The sequence below is a fragment of the Myotis lucifugus genome, unplaced genomic scaffold, assembly GCF_000147115.1.
Source record: "Myotis lucifugus unplaced genomic scaffold, Myoluc2.0 scaffold_231, whole genome shotgun sequence".
NCBI lineage: Eukaryota > Metazoa > Chordata > Mammalia > Chiroptera > Vespertilionidae > Myotis > Myotis lucifugus.
Genome location: NW_005871279.1, coordinates 1,653,792 through 1,672,887, shown reverse-complemented (window position 1 = coordinate 1,672,887; position 19,096 = coordinate 1,653,792). Strand labels below are relative to the sequence as shown.

The window sequence follows — 19,096 nt, the reverse complement described above, 5'->3', positions numbered from 1 at the left end:
AGAAGCTTCTTTTTTTTTTTTAAATATATTTTATTGATTTTTTCACAGAGAGGAAGGGAGAGAGATAGAGTCAGAAACATCGATGAGAGAGAAACATCGATCAGCTGCCTCCTGCACATCCCCCACTGGGGATGTGTCCGCAACCCAGGTACATGCCCTTGACCGGAATCGAACCTGGGACCTTTCAGTCCGCAGGCCGACGCTCTATCCACTGAGCCAAACCGGTTCCGGCAAAAAGAAGCTTCTTGAAAGGACTTCCCACCAGGATTTCATTAAATTCTTAGCCACATGCCCTCATTTCTTCTGCGTAGGGAATTGTGAGATGAAGGATGGGAGGAGAGTTATTCTCCAGTTCAGAGGAAAGCAAAGGGAAACCAGGAGTCCTGAAGATAAACAGAAGCCAGAGTCCTAAAGAAAAACGTGCTCACTCTCACCATTTTATTTAAGGACTAGAGGCCCGATGCACAAAATTTGTGCAAGGGGCTCAGTCCCCATAGCCATGGCAGCTGCCTCTGCCTCAGCCCTCAAAGCCATGGCTTCGTCCAGAAGGTCATCTGGAAGGTCCTCTGGTCTAATTAGCATATTATGCTTTTATTATTATAGACTAGAGGCCCGGTGCACAAAAATTTGTGCACTTGGGGGAGGGGGGGGTCCCTCAGCCTGGCCTGTGCCCTCTCGCAGTCTGGGACCCCTCGGGAGATAATGACCTGCTGGCTTAGGCCTGCTCCTGGGTGGCAGAGGGCAGGCCCAATCCCTAGGTGCAGCCCCTGGTCAGGCTCAGAGCAGGGCTGATTGGGGAGTTGGGGCGCAGCCCCCTTGTCATGCACAGAGCAGGGTAGATCGGGAGGTTGCGATGCCACCCCTAGTCACGCTCAGGGTAGGGCCGACTGGGGGGTTGGGGCACCACCCCCTGTCACACTCAAGGCAGGGTCGATGGGGAGGTTGCGGCGCCACCCCCTGTCATGCACAGAGCAGGGCCAATCAGGGGGTTGGGGCGCTGCCCCCTGTCACTCACAGAGCAGGGCCCATCAGGAGGGTTGGGGCTCCATACCCTGTCACGCACAGAGCAGGGTCGATCCGGGGGTTGGGGAGCTCCCCCCTGTCACGCACAGAGTAGAGCCGATAGGGGAGTTGGGGCACCGCCCCCTGTCACACACAGAGCAGGGCAGATCAGGGGGTTGGGGCGCCACACCCTGTCACACTCAGGGCAGGGCCAATGGGGAGGTTATGGCTCTACCCCGTCACACACAGAGCAGGGCCCGTGGGGGGCGGTTGGGGCGCCACCCTCTATCACCCACAAAGCAGGGCCGATCAGGGGGTTGGGACACCACCACTGTCACACTCAGGGCAGGGCTGATGGGGAGGTTATGGCTCTACCCCGTCACAAACAGAGCAGGGCCCTTGGAGGGGGGGGGTGCAGTTGGGGCACCGCACCCTGTCACACACAGAGCAGGGCCGATCAGGGTGTTGGGGCACCACAGCCTGTCACACACAGAGCTGCAGGGCGATCAGGGGGTTGGGGAGCTCCCCCCTATCAGGCACAGAGCAGGGCTGATCAGGGGGTTCGGGCGCCTTCCCCTGTCACGAACAGAGCAGGGCGGATAGGGAGGTTGTGGCCCCGCCTCCTGTCAAACACAGAGCCACAAGGCGATCAGGGGGTTTGGGCGCTGCCCTCTGTCATGCTGATCCCAGTGCTGGGAGGCCTCGCGGCTCCGCTGATCCCGGTGCTAGGAGGCATATTACCCTTTTACTATATAGGATAGAGGCCTGGTGCACGGGTGGGGGCCGGCTGGTTTGCCCTGAAGGGTGTCCTGGATCAGGGTGGGGGTCCCCACTGGGGTGCCTGGCCAGCCTGGATGAGGGGATGATGGCTGTTTGCAGCTGGTCACACACCCTTCAGGGTGGGGCTCCCCACTGGGGTGCCTGGCCAGTCTGGGTGAGGGGCTGAGGGCCGTTTTCAGGCTGGCGGGTGACTGAAGCTCCCAACCACTCCTTTTTTTCTTTTTCTTTTTTTATTCTGGGCAGCTTTAGCTCTGAGGCTTGGCTCCAGCTCTTAGGCCTCGGCTGCTGAAAGCAGGTATCTGGTTTGTTTGGGTTCTATAATCGAAACACTGTTTCAACTCCAGCTCTGAGATCCCGGCTGGCTGAAAGCAGGTTTCTGGGGTTTTGTTTAGTTTCTATATTTGTAACAATGTTTCAAACTGCAAGCTCAGAGGCTGGCAAGGCAGGCGGGGAATGTTGGAGTCCTCCGTCACTGAAGCAAGCAAGCCTCATGTTTGCTTCAAGCTGCCTGGCTGCCGGCCGCCATCTTGGCTGGCAGTTAATTTGCATATCGCCCCAATTAGCCAATGGGAAGGGTAGTGGACGTACGGCTAATTACCATGTTTCTCTTTTATTAGATAGGATGGTCTATTCTTTGTATTATGATTTGAAATGATTTAAATTATAACAATAGTCCAAAGAAAAACAATTTAGACATCCTTTAACATGTATAATAATGGTGTTTTACCTACAGGAGAAGAAAACATACATTAATTGAATGCCAACTATATGCTAGGGCTTCTCACATTAATACCCAAATGCCTATTTGACACCTCCACTTGGCTGTCTAATAAGACATCCCATGGTCTTCCCTCAGAAACGTGCTCTTCCCATCATCTTCCATATCTTAGCTAATGGTAATCCCACTCTTCCAGATACTCAGGCCAAAGACTTGGGAGTCATCCTTAATTCTCCTACATCTCACATTCAACCTGTCAATAAGATAAATCATTTTGCTTTTTTTATAAATACATCTGGAACCAGAATATTTCTCCCCCCCCTTTTTAATAGAATTTGTTGGGGTGACATCCTATATAATAAAAGGCTAATATGCAAATGGACCAAACAGCAGAACAACCAAATAACCAGTCGCTATGATATGCGATGACCACCAGGGGGTGTGCGTGGAACATGGCTGGTGTCGGCTTTGGTGGGATGGTGGAGCAGGTGAGCTGGAGCACCAGACTAAGGCTGGGCGTTGGTTGCTGTCATCACTGCGAGCCTCTGGTGGTTACTGAAAATTCTTTGCTCTCGTGCACCGTAGTCCCGCCTGGTGCTTGTACCTGCTGCTGGCGCTGGCCCCGCTGGCACCTGCCCCGCTGGCACCCGATGCCAGCCCCAGAGCCGCTGCTCGCACTTGCTGATGGTGTTGGCCCCACTCACACCCGCTGCTGGCTCTGGACCCAATTGCTCTACGCTGTTAGCAGGTACGAGCGGGGCTGGCACCGTCAGCGTGTGGGAGTGATTGCGGCAGGAGTGGGACTGCTGGCAGACAAGAAACCGGGGGCATGGCGGGAGGGGCCAGGCAGAGGCACAGAGGATGGGCGGAGACCTGCCCCTCTGCCCACAGCAGCCTCTGCAGCCCACAGTTCCTTTCAAGGTGCATGAATTTGTGCAGTGGGCCCCTAGTTGGTTAATAAAATTATATAGGTTTCAGGTGTACAATTCTATAATACATCATCTGTATATTGCATTGTGTATTTACCACTCCAAGTCAAGTCCCCTTCCATCACCATTTATCCCCTCTATACCCGCTTCTGCCTCTCCCCACCTCCTTACCCCCATGCTGTTATCTATATTTATAAGGTTTTATTTTTCTTAATCTCTTTACCTTTTCACCCAGCCCCACAACCCCCTCCCTTCTGACAGCTGTCAACCTGCTCTCTATGGATTAATCTATTTTGTTTGCTAGTTTATTTTGTTCATTAGATTCCACATATGAGTTAAGTCATATGGTGTTTATCTTGCTCTGACTGGCTTATTTCACTTCGCATAATGCTCTTGAGGTCTATGCATGCTATCACAAAGGGTAAAATTTCCTTCTTTTTTATGGCCGAGTAGTATTCCATTGTGTAGCTGTACCACAGCTTTTTATCCACTCATCTGCTGATGGGCACTTAGGCTGCTTCCAAATCTTGGCTATTGTAAATAACGCTGCAATGAACAAAGGGGTGCATATATTCGTTTGCATTAGTTGGAACCAGACTATTTCTTAGCATTTCTTCTCTTTGTCCAAGCCACCTGATTATTGTAATAAACTCCTAGCAGATTTCCTGCTTTTGCATGTGTTTTTTTTCTTATCTTTGCACCTAGCTAGAGTAATTCTTTTAAAAGTCAAGACATTATATCAAGTGTCTGTTTCTTGCCAAGAGTGAATACAATCACCTATAAGACTCTGACATAATTTACATCTTTTAACTAATCCCATCTACTTACTCTATTCTAGCCATTCTAGCCTCTGCTCTTCCGTAAACTCTCAACTCAAGGCCTTTGTACTTACTGTTTCCATTGCCTGGAATTTCCTTGCTCCTCATCTATTTCAAATCTTTGCTCAAATAAGGCCTTTCCTGATCACTGTATTAAAATGAACCCCAACCCCCCATAGTAATACCCACCCTGCTTTATTTTTTCCCCACAGCATTTGTCACCATCTGACACATATGTAATTTATTTGTTAGTTTTACCAATTTCTCTGTGTTAGAATAAATTCACTAAAGAAGGGTTTTTCATTTACTGCTCATATCTTGGTATCTAGAATGGTATCTGGCACATAACATACTCTGTAAATACTTATTAAATGAACAAATTAATTCTTACAACAATGTCAGGAGATGATTACTAGACCTCACAGATGAGAAGGAAACACCACCAAACTACCACCACAAATAGCAACAACAACAAAAAAATCCCCAAAACTAACCCAAGGAGGTTAAATTAAACATTAAATCTTAAAACATGCCAATTAATAAGAGACTGTTTAAATACTTCATGGTGTGCCCTGGCCGGTGTTGCTAAGTGGTTAGAGTGTCAGCCCATGCACCGAAGTGTCTCTGGATTGATTCCTGGTCCAGGGCATGTACCTGGGTTGCAGGTTCATCCCCAGCTCCCGTAAAGGGTGTGTACAGGAGGCAACCAAATTGATGTGTCTCTCTCACATCAATGTTACTCTCTCTCCCCCTCCATCCCTTCCTTCCACTGTCTCTAAAAAAATCAATGGAAAAAATATCCTCGGGTGAGGATTAACAATAAATAAATAAACAAACAGATAGATAAATAATTTATGATATAACAAAATAATGGAATAATATGTACCTCTAAAAAGTGATGAAGACAATCTTTATATTCTGATATAGGATGATATCCAAGATATGTTGTTAAGTAAGGTATGGAAGTATCATATATTATCATTTGCTTAAACATCAGGAAAAATATGCACATTTGCCGATATATGTATAGCCTAAATAAGGAAGACTATACAAGAAACACTGATTACCACTGGAGATAGAGACTAGTAATTATGGATAATTTTAGGTCAATCTTGTCTTTCTATGAATATTTGCACCATTTAAATTTTGAGCCACCTAGGTGTGCTATATATTAAAAAATAAAATTAAACGATAATTTGCCTAAAGTCAGACTCCTAGTTAGTGACAGAGAATGACATTTAAATTTGAGATTGCCTGACTCAAAAGCCCATTTTCTGTCTATTAGCCTATACTGTCTCATAGAGGAATATGCAGAGCCAATGCATTTCATTTTTTTATTATGTTGAATTCTTGAAAGTCATCTCAAATATATAGGATGCAAAGGGATATTCTCTTTCAGCTGATTGAACATCAGTAATGATAACAGCATGGAGAATTAGTATGTATAGCTTTCTTAGTCTTCTGAAAGCATTTATTTTCTCTCCACAGCTGCTGGTTGGCAGGTCCAAAAAAGGATGATGATAAAACAAGCCCATTATTTTTGTCATTCATTCTACCTATGACCATTATCCTCACCAGCAATGTTGCTCTATTTATTGTCATTATAGTGAAAGTGGTGTGGAAGGATAACCAGGATCTGACAAGGTAAGATTCCCAGCAAATGGGAAGCTGCCAGGCATGACTCGGTGAGCACACGATAGAGCACCCTCATATATCTGCACCTCCTAGAAGAGTTTTCAGACTCTGGGACAATGGCAGGGACATGTGGTTGCAGGACAGATGTTCTCTTAAACGTTGCCTCTGAAAGTAGATCTTCTCATCTCCCACCATCAGCACTATACTGTGGGTGGGCTGCATTACACAACATACTTTTGTGCTATATGAGCCCAACTGAAAAACTCAACCCAAGTTTTCTCCCAAATATTCAATAAATCAGATTTGGATAAAGAAATGGGAGGGTTGTGAATAAATGCTAGTAAATGTATTTTGTAAACTAGTATCTGTAGGTTATGTTGTACATGTGTTGCTTGAATCAGATAATGGATTTATATTTTTTATTACTTGTAAACATAAAATAATAGGAAGATTTCACTTAAAATGTTTTCGTTTCTTAAAAAAAAAAAAAAAAGAACAACTGGCAACATTAAGCCCACATTCCCTGCAGATGGAGCATGTGCTCCCTGGTTTATCAGTCTCCATGTGGACTGCTTTTCTCCTTTATATAACCTTCCTGACTCCAATAAAGATTTTCATTGTCATTCCTGATATGCAGAAAAAGCTTTCAGTTAGAGAGAGAAAGAACAGAAACTATTCAATACATAAATCCCCCCTTCTCCCACAGTACACATTGATTAAAACATGGTGCCAATGAGGCTATGATTTCAAGTTTAATTCTATAAGACTCTACTTAGCCCAAGTAGACTTACTATACGCACATACGCACATCTGTGAGTTTTGCTGGTCACCAAATGAGTGCACTTGGTATGAACAGATGATGAAAACAACTCTCATCAGTGAGACTATAATCTTTAATATGTAATTTATTGATCAAGAGTAGTATCATCTCCCCTTTATGATAATCCATTTGAGGGGAAATATGGGGAAGAATATCAATGATAATCATTCAAACATATATTTTATTAAAAATGCAGAAAAGACTAGGTGAAGTCTTCTCAGCCTAATTGCAAATTCAGTTATATTTTCTTTATACAAAACAATATCATTTTGGCCTCAGACATCAACCAAATTTATACTTCTAAATTTTGGCTGATAGCACTTGTTCTTAAATTGGCTTAGTTACAATGAAAAGCAGGTTACAATTTAATTGTTTAACAAGTTATCTTTCATGTATCAGTTAGCTTTTGCTGCATAACAAACCACCCCAAAACTTAATGGCTTAGAATGACAAATGTTTATTATTTGTCATAAATTTGAGTGTTGGTTGGGCAGTTGTCCTGGTTCTGGCTTGAATGTAGGTGAATAGTCTAGGGCAGCGTTTCTCAATCTGTGGGTTGTGACCCCTTTGGGGGTTGAACAACCGTTTCACAGGGGTCGCCTAAATACATCCTGCATATCAGATATTTACATGACGATTCAGAACAGTAGCAAAATTACAGTTATGAAGTAGCAACGAAAATAATTTTATGGTTGGGGGTCACCACAACATGAGAAACTGTATAAAAGGGTCGTGGCATTAGGAATGTTGAGAACCACCGGTCTAGGGTGACTCACTTTCATGCCTCGTAGGTAGTAATGGTCTGGTCTTTAATGGTAGTTATTCAGTGGGGAAGAATCATCTCTCCTCCATGTGGTTTCTCATCTTGTGTCAAACCAGTCCAGGCTTCTTACCATAGTGGGCTCAGGATCCCAAAGAGCAATAAAGAGAAGGCAAATTCTAATTTAAAAAAAAATGCTTTTCAGCCTCTGCTTGTGGAACAATTGCTGATGTCTCGCCAAAGTGAAATATTAGCAATTATCTCACTATCAAGGGAAGAAGATCACTCTGCATTTTAACAACCTTTCATTCTGTATCAACCTACACCAGTGGTCAGCAAACTGCGGCTCGCGAGCCACATGCGGCTCTTTGGCCCCTTGAGTGTGGCTTTTCCACAAAATACTGACTTCTGCGCATGGGCCACGAAGTTTCAATTGCACTGTATGTGCACACCTGCATGTGGTATTTTGTGGAAGAGCCACACTCAAGGGGCCAAAGAGCCGCATGTGGCTCGCGAGCCGCAGTTTGCCGACCACTGGCCTACACCATGGGAAGGTTCCAGATGCCTCCATAACAATTAATCACTAGCTGATCCAATAGTAATAATAGCTAAAATAAAATTCTCTTCCAAAGAAATAATTGATTCTTTGTGAAATTTGCCTGTAAGGAATTGTTTATGCCAGATACAGTTATCATTGTATTTCTTTTTAAAAAAAGTATATTTTATTGATTTTCTACAGAGGAGAAGGGAGAGGGACAGAGAGTTAGAAACATCGATGAGAGAGAAACATCGATCAGCTGACTCCTGCACACCCTCCACTGGGGATGTGCCCGCAACCAAGGTACATGCCCTTGACCGGAATCGAACCCGAGACCCTTGAGTCCGCAGGCCGACGCTCCATCCACTGAGCCAAACCGGTTTGGCTTTATTGATTTTTTTACAGAGAGGAAGAGAGAGGGATAGAGAGTTAGAAACATCGATGAGAGAGAAACATCAATCAGCTGCCTCCTGCACACCCCCTACTGGGTATGTGTCTGCAACCAAGGTACATGCCCTTGGCTGGAATCGAACCTGCGACCCTTGAGTCCGCAGGCCGATGCTCTATCCACTGAGCCAAACCGGTTAGGGCTATCACTGTATTTCTTAATAAAGCTTGCTAAATCAGATTCTATCCAGCATGGCATAGGTCTAGCATAATTTTTCCACTGGAGGCATAATATTGTTAAATGAACAGTATATATGGGCAGCTGAATATATATTCTTAACAGTAGGGTAACAATGATATTAATTTTAAAAAAAGAACCGAATGAACCATATTTTCTTTCTTGCTTTCATTTACCTAGCACAAAAAAGGTTTCATCACTAAAGAAGGTTTTTAGCACGTTATCTATTGCAGTCATATTTGGAATTACCTGGATCCTGGGATACTTTATGCTAATAAGTGATGAAAATACCAGCAAAATCTCCAAATACCTTTTCTGCATTTTCAACACTACTCAGGTATGGCGTGGATTAGTCTGAAAGTAGCAGACCGTGCAGTGGTGGAGGTGATATCTCCGTGGACCAGTTTTCTCCTTTTAAAACTCCCTGAAGGTCATTGTTTAGTACCTTTAGGAGATTCTATTTTAATATCTTTTGAGGGAAGACAAAGGAAAGCTCTTTATGACTTTATGTTCTTTCCTGCGCTGAATACAAATTTTCGGATAGTTTTTTCTATATCTGTGAAAAATGCCAATGGAATTTTGGTAGGGATTACATTTAATCTATATTGTTTTGAGTTGTATGAACATTTTCACAGTATTTATTTTCTTAATCTAAGAACTTGGGCTATTTTTCCATTTATTTGTGTCTTCTTCAATGTCTTTCATCAATGTCTTATTTTTTCCCCCATCAATAACATATTGTTTTAGGTCTTTTACTTTCTTGGGTTAAATTTATTACAAATTATGTCATTGTTTTTTTATGCTATTATAAATAGGATTATTTTCTTAATTTTATTTCAGCTAGTTTGTTGTTAGTGTATAAAAATGCAACTAGTTTCCATGTGTTGATTCTGTATCCTGCAACTTTATGGGATTCATTTTTTTAGTTCTAACTGGTTTTTGGTGGAATCTTTTAGCTTTTCTATATATAAAATCCTGCAAGAGAGTTGATTTGTTAGAATCAGAACCTTATGAAGTTTTTGTGTGTGACATAATTATACATAGGACTGAAGATGCTTTTATTCCTGAGTCTTATCTCAATGATACATTTAATCATAATTTTAAAGAACATTCTATTCATACCTTATCTTAAAATTTGACTGAAGATTCATATATGTTTTTATTTGGAAACCATTCTATTAACATATTGGAAGCATCTCCTATAAGAAACTAAACATATAGAGGAAATATAATGGTCATCTAATTTTCATTATGGCAAAAATACTGGTATAGATAAACCAAAATGGTAGATTAAAAATAAAAATAACTTTGTTTGATCTCAGATGATTTTTGTTTTCATATGTTTGTATTTGTGTATATGCATAGGGAATGTAAAGACTTTAAGATAAAACAAGGATTCATTATTGAAAGACTTATCTTGAAATCAGAATTTTTTTCCATGGTTTTTATTCTATGCCTCCTCCTGTGGTAAACATTGTCTTTTGCTCTGATGAAAAATATTACAAGGAGTTTTCTGTCTCTATAATTAATCTTATGTTTCCTGAGCTGGCAGAGTGAATTATACTTCAATATAATAAAAGTACCTTTTTAAAAATATATATATTTTATTGATTTTTTACAGAGAGGAAGGGAGAGGGATAGAGAGTTAGAAACATTGATGAGAGAGAAACATCGATCAGCTGCCTCCTGCACACTCCCTACTGGGTATGTGCCTGCAACCAAGGTACATGCCCTTGACCGGAATCGAACCTGGGACCTTTCAGTCCGCAAGCCGACGCTCTGTCCACTGAGCCAAACCAGTCAGGCAATAAAAATACCTTTCTTTTATTTTTATTTAAAAATATTTTTATTGATTTCAGAGAGGAAGGGAGAGGGAGAGAGAGATAGAAACATCAGTGATGAGAGAGAATCATAGGTTGACTTTCAACCAGTGAGCCATGCTGACTGGGCTGAGGTGATGATTTTAATTCTAGTTATATTAATACTAGAGGCCCGGTGCACAAAAATTTGTGCACTCAGGGGTAGGGGGTCCCTCAGCCCGGCCTGTGCCCTCTCGCAATCTGGGACCCCTCAGGGTTGACTACTTGCTGGCTTAGGCCTGCTCCCCGGGGGATTGGGCCTAAGCTGGCAATCAGACATCCCTCTGGCAACCCGGCATCCCAGCAGCCCTTGGGGGATGCCCACTTGCCAGCAGGGAGCAGACCTAAGCTGCAGTCAGACATCCTTAGCGCTGCTGAGAAGGCAGGAGAGGCTCCCACCACCACCGCTGTACTGGCAGCCATCAGCCTGGCTTGTGGCTGAGAAGAGCTCCCCGCTGTGAGAGCGACTGACCACCAGAGGGCAGCTCCTGCATTGAGCATCTGCCCCCTGGTGGTCAGTGTGTGTCATAGTGACCAGTCATTCCCAGTCTTTCTGCTGTTAGGGTCAGTTTGCATATTACCCTTTTACTATATAGGATAGAGGCCTGGTGCACGGGTGGGGGCCAGCTGGTTTGCCCTGAAGGATGATCCAGATCAGGGTGGGGGTCATGCTTGGGTGCCTGGCCAGCCTAGATGATGGGCTGATGGCTTTTTGCAGCTGGTCACACCCCCTTCAGGGTGGAGGTCCCCACTGGGGTTCCTGGCCAGCCTGGGCGTGGGGCTGAGGGCCGTTTTCAGGCTGGCAGGCGACTGAAGCTCCCAGCCTCTTTTTTTTTCTTTTTTTTTATTCTGGGATTTATTTACCTTCTATAGCTGTCACTGGAGCTGAGAGCCGGCTCCAGCTCTGAGGCTGTGGCTGGCTGAAAGCAGGTATCTGGGTTTGTTTAGCTTCTATAATTGAAACTCTGTTGCCATTACTAGCGCTCTAAGCTCTGAGCCCGCGGATGGCTGAAAGCAGGTTTCTAGGTTTGTTTAGCTTCTATAATTGCAACATTGTTGCATCTGGAGCTCAGAGCTGGGCTGCAGCAGGCGGGGAACCTTGGCTTCCTCTGTCACTGGAGCAAGCAAGCCTCCTGCTCGCTTCAGCTGTGTGGCTGCCGGCCGCCATCTTGGTTGGCAGTTAATTTGTATATCTCACTGATTAGCCAATGGGAAGGGTAGCGAAGTTGCAGTTAATTACCATGTTTCTCTATTATTAGATAGGATAACTCAAGTAAAATAGAAGGATTGTAGTTTTATAAGTTCACTTGTCCCATTTCTTCTTGTACTCAAAAATTAACTTTTTTTTACATAGAAGTCTCATCTCCTCAACTAAATTATTAGTTCTCTAGTGCAAGTAATATGCTTGTGTATATCTTTTGCAGTAGCTATCAGGATGGGCTGTACTTCTTTAATATTTTGTGAAGTAAACTGCAGTGTTTGGTGATTGTCTCATTAAGTTGCTGAGAATAGTATCCATTGTGTGTAGTTGATATTGGTTGTTTCTGGCTCTGATCAAATATCACTGAGGAGGGAAATCTTTGATACAAAATAGAAATCATTGGGTAGGGCATTAGATAAATTTGTCTTGGCCACAAATGATGAGGAGTTTGTTTAGTGAAGTGTGGAGAGCTGCTTATCTGTATGAATTGCTAACATCACATTTAATACTTGTAAGCTCCTCACTGTCTATCCCAGAGAGCCCTCTTCAGTGCCTTTTATGAATTACTCCCTTAAACAATGGATGTGTGCCTGGTGCTAAGTTTAAATAGATATAAGGCAGTTCTTTACTGTTGGCAACTCCCAATGGAATCTCTCCAGAAGGGCAATAAATAGAGTAAGCTTAGTCTGGGATTGCCAATTGGCCATGGACTTGTTGCCTAAAGCTACCAGTAATTTAGAAAAGTATCTTTAAAAAGGTATGGTCAAGAATATTCTCTTCTGCATGCATAGGAGAGGCACATTACAAAATAGAGGCCCATTACAAAATGTTCATACTACATGGTAAAATTGAGGGTGGCCATGGGGCAAGAGCCCCACGCACTAAAAGTCAGGAGACTTTGGCTGTCTTTCAAGTTTAATATTGACTCATGATTTTAGGTAAGTCACCTCTCTGAGTGAGGCATGTAAAATATAAAATGGAAGAGGGTGTTAAAATCGACACAGTGCTTTTCGAAGTGGTTCTGAATATTGCCTACATCAGAGTGTACACAGTGTGTTAAAATGCTGATTTCTGGGCAACTTCACCCCTCACCCTACTGAATCAGAGTCTATAGGGTAAGAGCTGGGAATCTCCACTTTAAAGTAGGGCCCAGGTGACTTTAATGTACCTTAAAGTGTAGGAATGACTAGATTAATTCACATGTAAGCTCCTTCTAGTTGTAGAATGCTATAAGGCTAATACATATTTATTTGCTAAGTGCTACAGATATTACTTAAAAGACACAATTTAATCTTTGTGCTAGTGATAATTAGTTTGATGCCTACATTTTGTTTTTTCAAATAACATTTTTGGGATTTTAGGGGGCACAAAAATGTTGGGATTCCACTGACTTCCACAGGACAGTGTCTTCATGAATTCTCCATGGTCTATGTCTTTTCCTAACTATTGTACAACCAGAAATTATATTTAGTATTATCTTTTTTTTAAAGTACGCATTCATTTTTTTATATTTTATTAATTTTTTACAGAGAGGAAGGGAGAGAGATAGAGAGTTAGAAACATCGATGAGAGAGAAACATCGATCAGCTGCCTCCTGCACACTTCCTACTGGGGATGTGCCCGCAACCCAGGTACATGCTCTTGACCGGAATCGAACCTGGGACCTTTCAGTCTGCAGGCTGATGCTCTATCCACTGAGCCAAACCGGTTTTGGCAGAAATTATATTTAGTATTATCTTTGACTTAGAATTTAAATTCTGGAAAAGCCAGATGAAATAGTATACCCCACAAAAAAAGGAGCTTTTCTAGAGACCAGATTTCTCCAAAATGAATTTCTCTCCCTTGAACAATCAGGATGGCTAATGACCATGTTTGTCCTTCTGAAACCCCATGCACACTTCCTTGTGTCATCCAGGCCTTTTTCAGATGTGTTAGATACCACCTGTTGGTTAACAATCAAGTTAATCTTCCTGCTTTTGTCCAGTGAACTGGTCTATCTCTTGCTAATAAGTATCAATTCTATTAGTCAAACTCAGAATCTTTGGATTATCTTACCACATCAGAAGTCTCCTAAACAGTATTTATGGAATATATTAATTATAGAAATAAATTCTTTTAAAAATGTTTTTATTCATTTTAGAGAGAGAGGAAGGGAGATGGCGAGAGAAACATTGATGTGAGAGAAAAACATCCATCAGTTGCCTCCCCTATACACCCGACTGGAGACCAAATCTGACCTGGGCATATGCCCTGATCAGGAATCCAACCGGCCACCTTTTGGTCTATGGAAGGACGCTTAACTGAGTCACATTGGCCAGGGCTAGAAATAAATTCTTACAAAATTTGGGGTCATATAGATGCCAATCTGGGAGACATCCATGGATATTTACTTTTAATAACTTTTTATTTTGAGATAGTTGACTATAAGAAGTTGCAAAAACAGTAGAGTTCCATGTACTCTTTGCCCAGCTTTCCCTAATAATAATGCCTTGTATAATACTACTGTGTTGTCAAAATAAAGAAGTAAACATTGGCACAATACTATGAACTCAGTTACTGGTGTTATTTAATATATATTTAAAAAATATTTTTATTGATTTCAGAGAGGAATGGAGAGGGAGAGATAGAAAACATTAATGAGGAGGGAGAATCATCTATCCGTTGCCTCTTGCATGCCCCCTACTGGGGATCAAGCCCGAAAGTTGGGCATGTGCTCTGACGGGGAATTGAACCCTGACCTCCTGGTTCATAGGTCCATGCTCAACCACTGAGTGCCATAGGCTGGGCCAGATGTTATTAACTTAAGTTGGGGAGTTGTGTGAATGATGAGAAAAGGGTAGGTGACAAGGTGAAATAAAATCCCTTCCCTGGTTCTGTATCGCAGCGCTTATCTAATATTAAGCTTTTATTCTATCTGCCAGGGATTGCAAATTTTTGTCCTCTACACTGTCAGAACAAAAATCTTCCAGAATGAAGCTTCCAAATTGTTGAAGTCGCTGTCATCATCTGCTGGGAGAGTGAAGTTGCTGCCATCAGCAACCCGGATGAGGCTGCGTGTAAGGATGTATAACATGCTCAGGTCATTCCCAGCCCTAAATGAACGCTTTAGGCTGCTGGAGCCAATTGTGGTTACCGAGGAAACGACACTCTCTGAAAGTGACCAAGCAAGCATAAGCACCTCCAGTGGTTCTCAACCTTCCTAATGCTGTGACCCTTTAATACAGTTCCTCATGTTGTGGTGACCCCCTACCATAAAATTATTTTCGTTGCTACTTCATAACGGTAATTTTGCTATTGTTATGAATCGTAATGTAAATATCTGATATGCAGGATGTAGTTTCATTGTTTGCGACCCACAGGTTGAGAACCGCTGATCTAGACAGTAAAGCTGTTGCCTTTTGTGGTCTCTCTTATTCAACTTGTGTGAGTTTTGCTTTTTCTATTTCTTTCCTTTGTTACCCAGTCCTTCCGAAAATTCTCCCTCAATATATTTGGCTCAAGGTTAAAAATCAGGTACAACCTGTGGTTTATTATCATCAGGGATACTGGATTTGGTAGTTTTTTCTATTATTCAACAGATTCTTACCTGAATGAAGTGAAGAATCCCATCCAGCATTCAAAATAATTCAAGATTATCATTGCTCTGTGTATATCATAAAGTCTGTGACTTCAGTAAAAATGTAGAACCTAAACAAAGTCTTTTACGATTTACTACAAAGGATACAAGGAGAAAAATTTACCATCTAGAAAATGATTTCTGATGAACACTGCAAAGAATTGCTTTTATGTATCAGACTTTTGATCTGTGAATACTTAAAATTTGTATGTGCTTATACTTTCCTGTTACTGAGAACCAGAATAAATCAAGCAATGCTCAGAGAGTTTGGAGTCACACTTTATTCACCGCAGTGGGCTTAGAGAAAATAAATTCAAATTCTAAGCAGAGCTACAAGCAGAACTTCCCTTTTTATGAAAGAGCCAGCCCTATGTGTGCTTAGTGGTTATCTCGCTGGTAGCCTTGAAAACTACACAGTTCTATCCAATTAAAAAATACACCTGGCATGGCATTGAGAGTATAGGCATATCTAGTCTCTGGCCTACAAGGTCAGACAGCTAAGTTTATCTTCCTCATTATTCAAACAGGCTAAAGCAGGCTGGAAAGCAAAGTTATTTTTTAGAATAAGAGGCCGTCTAAAGAATAGCAGAGAATTCCAAACAGTAGTTTTTACAAAACAGGGGTTAGCCTTCTCATTCCAATTAAGAATTTTGTATCCATTTAACCTCTGGAAAGGGAATTTTTTGTTTTTAAAAATCATGTTTTATGACCCAGGAGTTGGCTGTATGAGAAACAGGCAGCGAGAAATGGAAAGATTAGCTGGTTACTAACACCTCTGGATATTTCCTCCCACTTCTTAATGTATCTGTCTTTTTATTGATGAAATGACACAGAGACTCACAAAGTGAAAATGTTAGTCACAGTCACCCCTATGGCTTTTGAAAGATCTAACTAATTGCTCATGAAATTTTAACCACTTGAATTATGAATGACTTCCTAAATAAAAAAATGACCTCCACTGGGTTGGGGGGTACTCCCACTGGAATTAGGAGAGACAGTCTTTGACTTGCTGTGTCCTGTTTTGTCATGAACTAGGCAGCTGCTGTGAGTACACTGAACTAAGGCACGAACATGTCAGGTGAGCTGTGGCATACCCTTTGCACCACACCCTAAACTACATGTGTTTTTTATGGAAGTGGTTTTAAATGACTGTTGGATTCCTAGATAAGACAACAAGAGCCTGTTTCATCTGTAGAATAACTGAGACTCTACAGGGTAATGGAGAAAGATAAAGGGAAAAGAATAAAGAAGAAAAGCAGTTCTCAGAGATCAGTGTTTTAGTGGTGTTATAGTGCTACGCCTAGGTAGGGGCTGGACACAGGGAAAATTATATGATGTGGTTGACCTACTCTATTTCCCAAAATATATATTCAGATAAAATTAAATCTTAAGTAAGGGCCATTTTAAATATGAAAAAAAGCACCAAAGAGCCACATTTACTCTGAGGGTGGAGTACATGTGTTCCCTTGGTGATTTTAGTTTTTTTTTGCACCTTTTCAGCATTCTTGGAATATAGGAATCAGAATTCCTTGTAACATTCCTGGAATAGCTATACCATAAATTTATAAGCTCCACATGCATACTGTGGAGGCAAAGTCAGGCAGACAATGATGTACCTACCCTGAAATCCAACCACGCGGAAACAATTCTATTTAAAGGGATCTTTTTGTTTAGTGATAGAGATCCAACTCAAATTAGGTTAAGGGTCAAAGAGAATGTAATGGCTCAATTAATTGTAAAGTCCAAAGGCCAGGTTGGTTTTAGATAGGGTTCTGGTTTGCCTGGACCAGTCTCAATTTGTGCCTGTTGTCCTGACTTAGGTATTACTAGCAGCCCCTTTTACTCTCGAAAGTGTCCTGGTTTGGGGCATAAAATATATGATAATATTAACTTTAGGTTTAGAGTTCAAATGCAAGGAGTTCAATGAATGTGTCAAGATTCTTTTTATCTCCCTGTTTTTTGGCTCTTTGTGCTTCTGTGTTTGGCTTTATTCTCAAATGGGGTAGACATGGGTGGAAACTGGCCATTGGCATCTCCATCCTTCTGCCTTGCAACCTCCCATCAGTGTCTCCCGTCGGCTGTAGCCAGCCAGAAGCCAGCGGAGCCAGGAGCCTGTGGGGCTCATTCCCCTGCGATATGGAGCACAGCAGGGGGAGGGAGAGGAAAGGACCTAAGAACTGGCACACCTTGCTTGGTTGTGTGCCTACAAGCGTTGTGTTCAGCCTGGGTCACATACCCGCTGTGAAGTGGAGAAATGGGGGACGACTTGGTTGACAGGATATCCTGAAGTGGAGAATGGACAGTTATACCAAGCATGGGATGCTGGCAGCATCCACTACATCACCTGACAAAATACAAGTACCCTCTAGGAAGGCAACCAACCACCTTTAGGCTCATCACTCATTTTACTCTGAATAAGCCTATTAGATCCTTGTCTGAGCAGGGTTTGAATGGGGTGGGTAAGGAAAGCAAGAACTTATTTGTTGCCTTGGGAGTTGAGGAGCAAGGATAGAGACTGTAGAAGTGGAAGAGTGACTTACTTAAAGAAAATTTCAGGAAAGAAAAACTGAGATTACTGCAGAACTGATTTTTGTGATCTTATATGAGGCCAACTTTTGTGGTTCTGATTTATATTGTGTGATAACAGCGCCCTTTAGCCTTTTGATTGTGGCGGCACATGTAGTTTCTTTGGAAACAAATCACCCTGACCTTTGAATTTCCTTTCCTGGGTCTTAACTGTCAGTTCAGAGCTCACTCTTTAATCGCAAGAGTCTGGATTGCTTTTTTTTTTCTTCCCCGAACTCTTCCCATTTTAAAGTTTATCTTGCCTTTCTTTCTTTTTTCTGTCACCAACAAATAGAGATTATTCTCGAGGTCATTGCTATCAGTTGGTCATTGCCTCATCAGAAGAGCTTGGCATTCTTTGCAAACATTTGGGAAACCCTGGCCAAAAGTGTTGACTAGATGATATCAGCCTGTCAACCATAGGAGCTCCCTGGTTCTCTGGAACCTCCTTAATGTGACCCTGGGGCTTTAAGTACCTGGCTGGCAGATTAGGTCCGAGACAGAGCCACTAGGATTATGTGTAGAACCTGGGGGCAAAGGTTCAGGGGTGGAGATGGGGCAGGTTACATTTCCATTTCCATTTTTAAAACACTGTGTTAACCGTCTTATAATGATTTTAAAAGATACGCACAGAGTATATATTTTTAAAAAGCAAAATCCACAATTCCCTATCCAAACATATTAATAATGTCTGTTTTGTCATGTTCCCTTATGCTCTTTGTTTGATTGTATAAGAATTTTACATAACTGTAATTATCTATATATGTAAAAGCCTAAGCTGACTGGCCGACCAGCTGACCGACCAGTCGCTATGACTCACACTGACCACCAGGGGGCAGACGCTCAATGCAGGAGCTGCCAAGCTGCGGTCACTTGGCAGTGGCGGTCCTCGGGTGACACACCTGGAACCAGAGAGGAGGGAGCCCAATTCTGGGGTGCTTCACCTGATAACCACCCTCTTGCAATCCGGGACCCCTCAGGGGATGTCAGAGAGCCAGTTTTGGCCCGATCCCCGCAGGCCAGGCTGAGGGACCCCACCAGTGCCTGAATCGGTGCAACCGGCCTCTAGTAGCTAAAAAAATTCTTATTCTGATTTTTACTTTAAATCACCTACTAATGAAATCCTTATAATAATCAATGATTGCATAATTTGGTATAGTTTACTAAGTTGTTTTGTTACTGGATACTTATATCATTTCCATTTTTAATATTATAGTGTTGAATGAGTTA

At 42.3% G+C, this 19,096-nt stretch overlaps 1 protein-coding gene across 1 annotated transcript in view; it reads left to right on the top strand.

The window, feature by feature from the left end:
• The window catches only part of ADGRG7 (adhesion G protein-coupled receptor G7), an 84,015-nt gene extending 69,028 nt beyond the window's left edge, over positions 1 to 14,987 (top strand). The window contains 3 exon segments of the mRNA XM_014463999.2: positions 5,736 to 5,891; positions 8,806 to 8,962; positions 14,607 to 14,987. Of these exon segments, the coding sequence (XP_014319485.1) occupies positions 5,736 to 5,891; positions 8,806 to 8,962; positions 14,607 to 14,888 (595 nt within the window). The 3' untranslated portion in view covers positions 14,889 to 14,987.
• Positions 14,988 to 19,096: the final 4,109 nt, after the last annotated feature.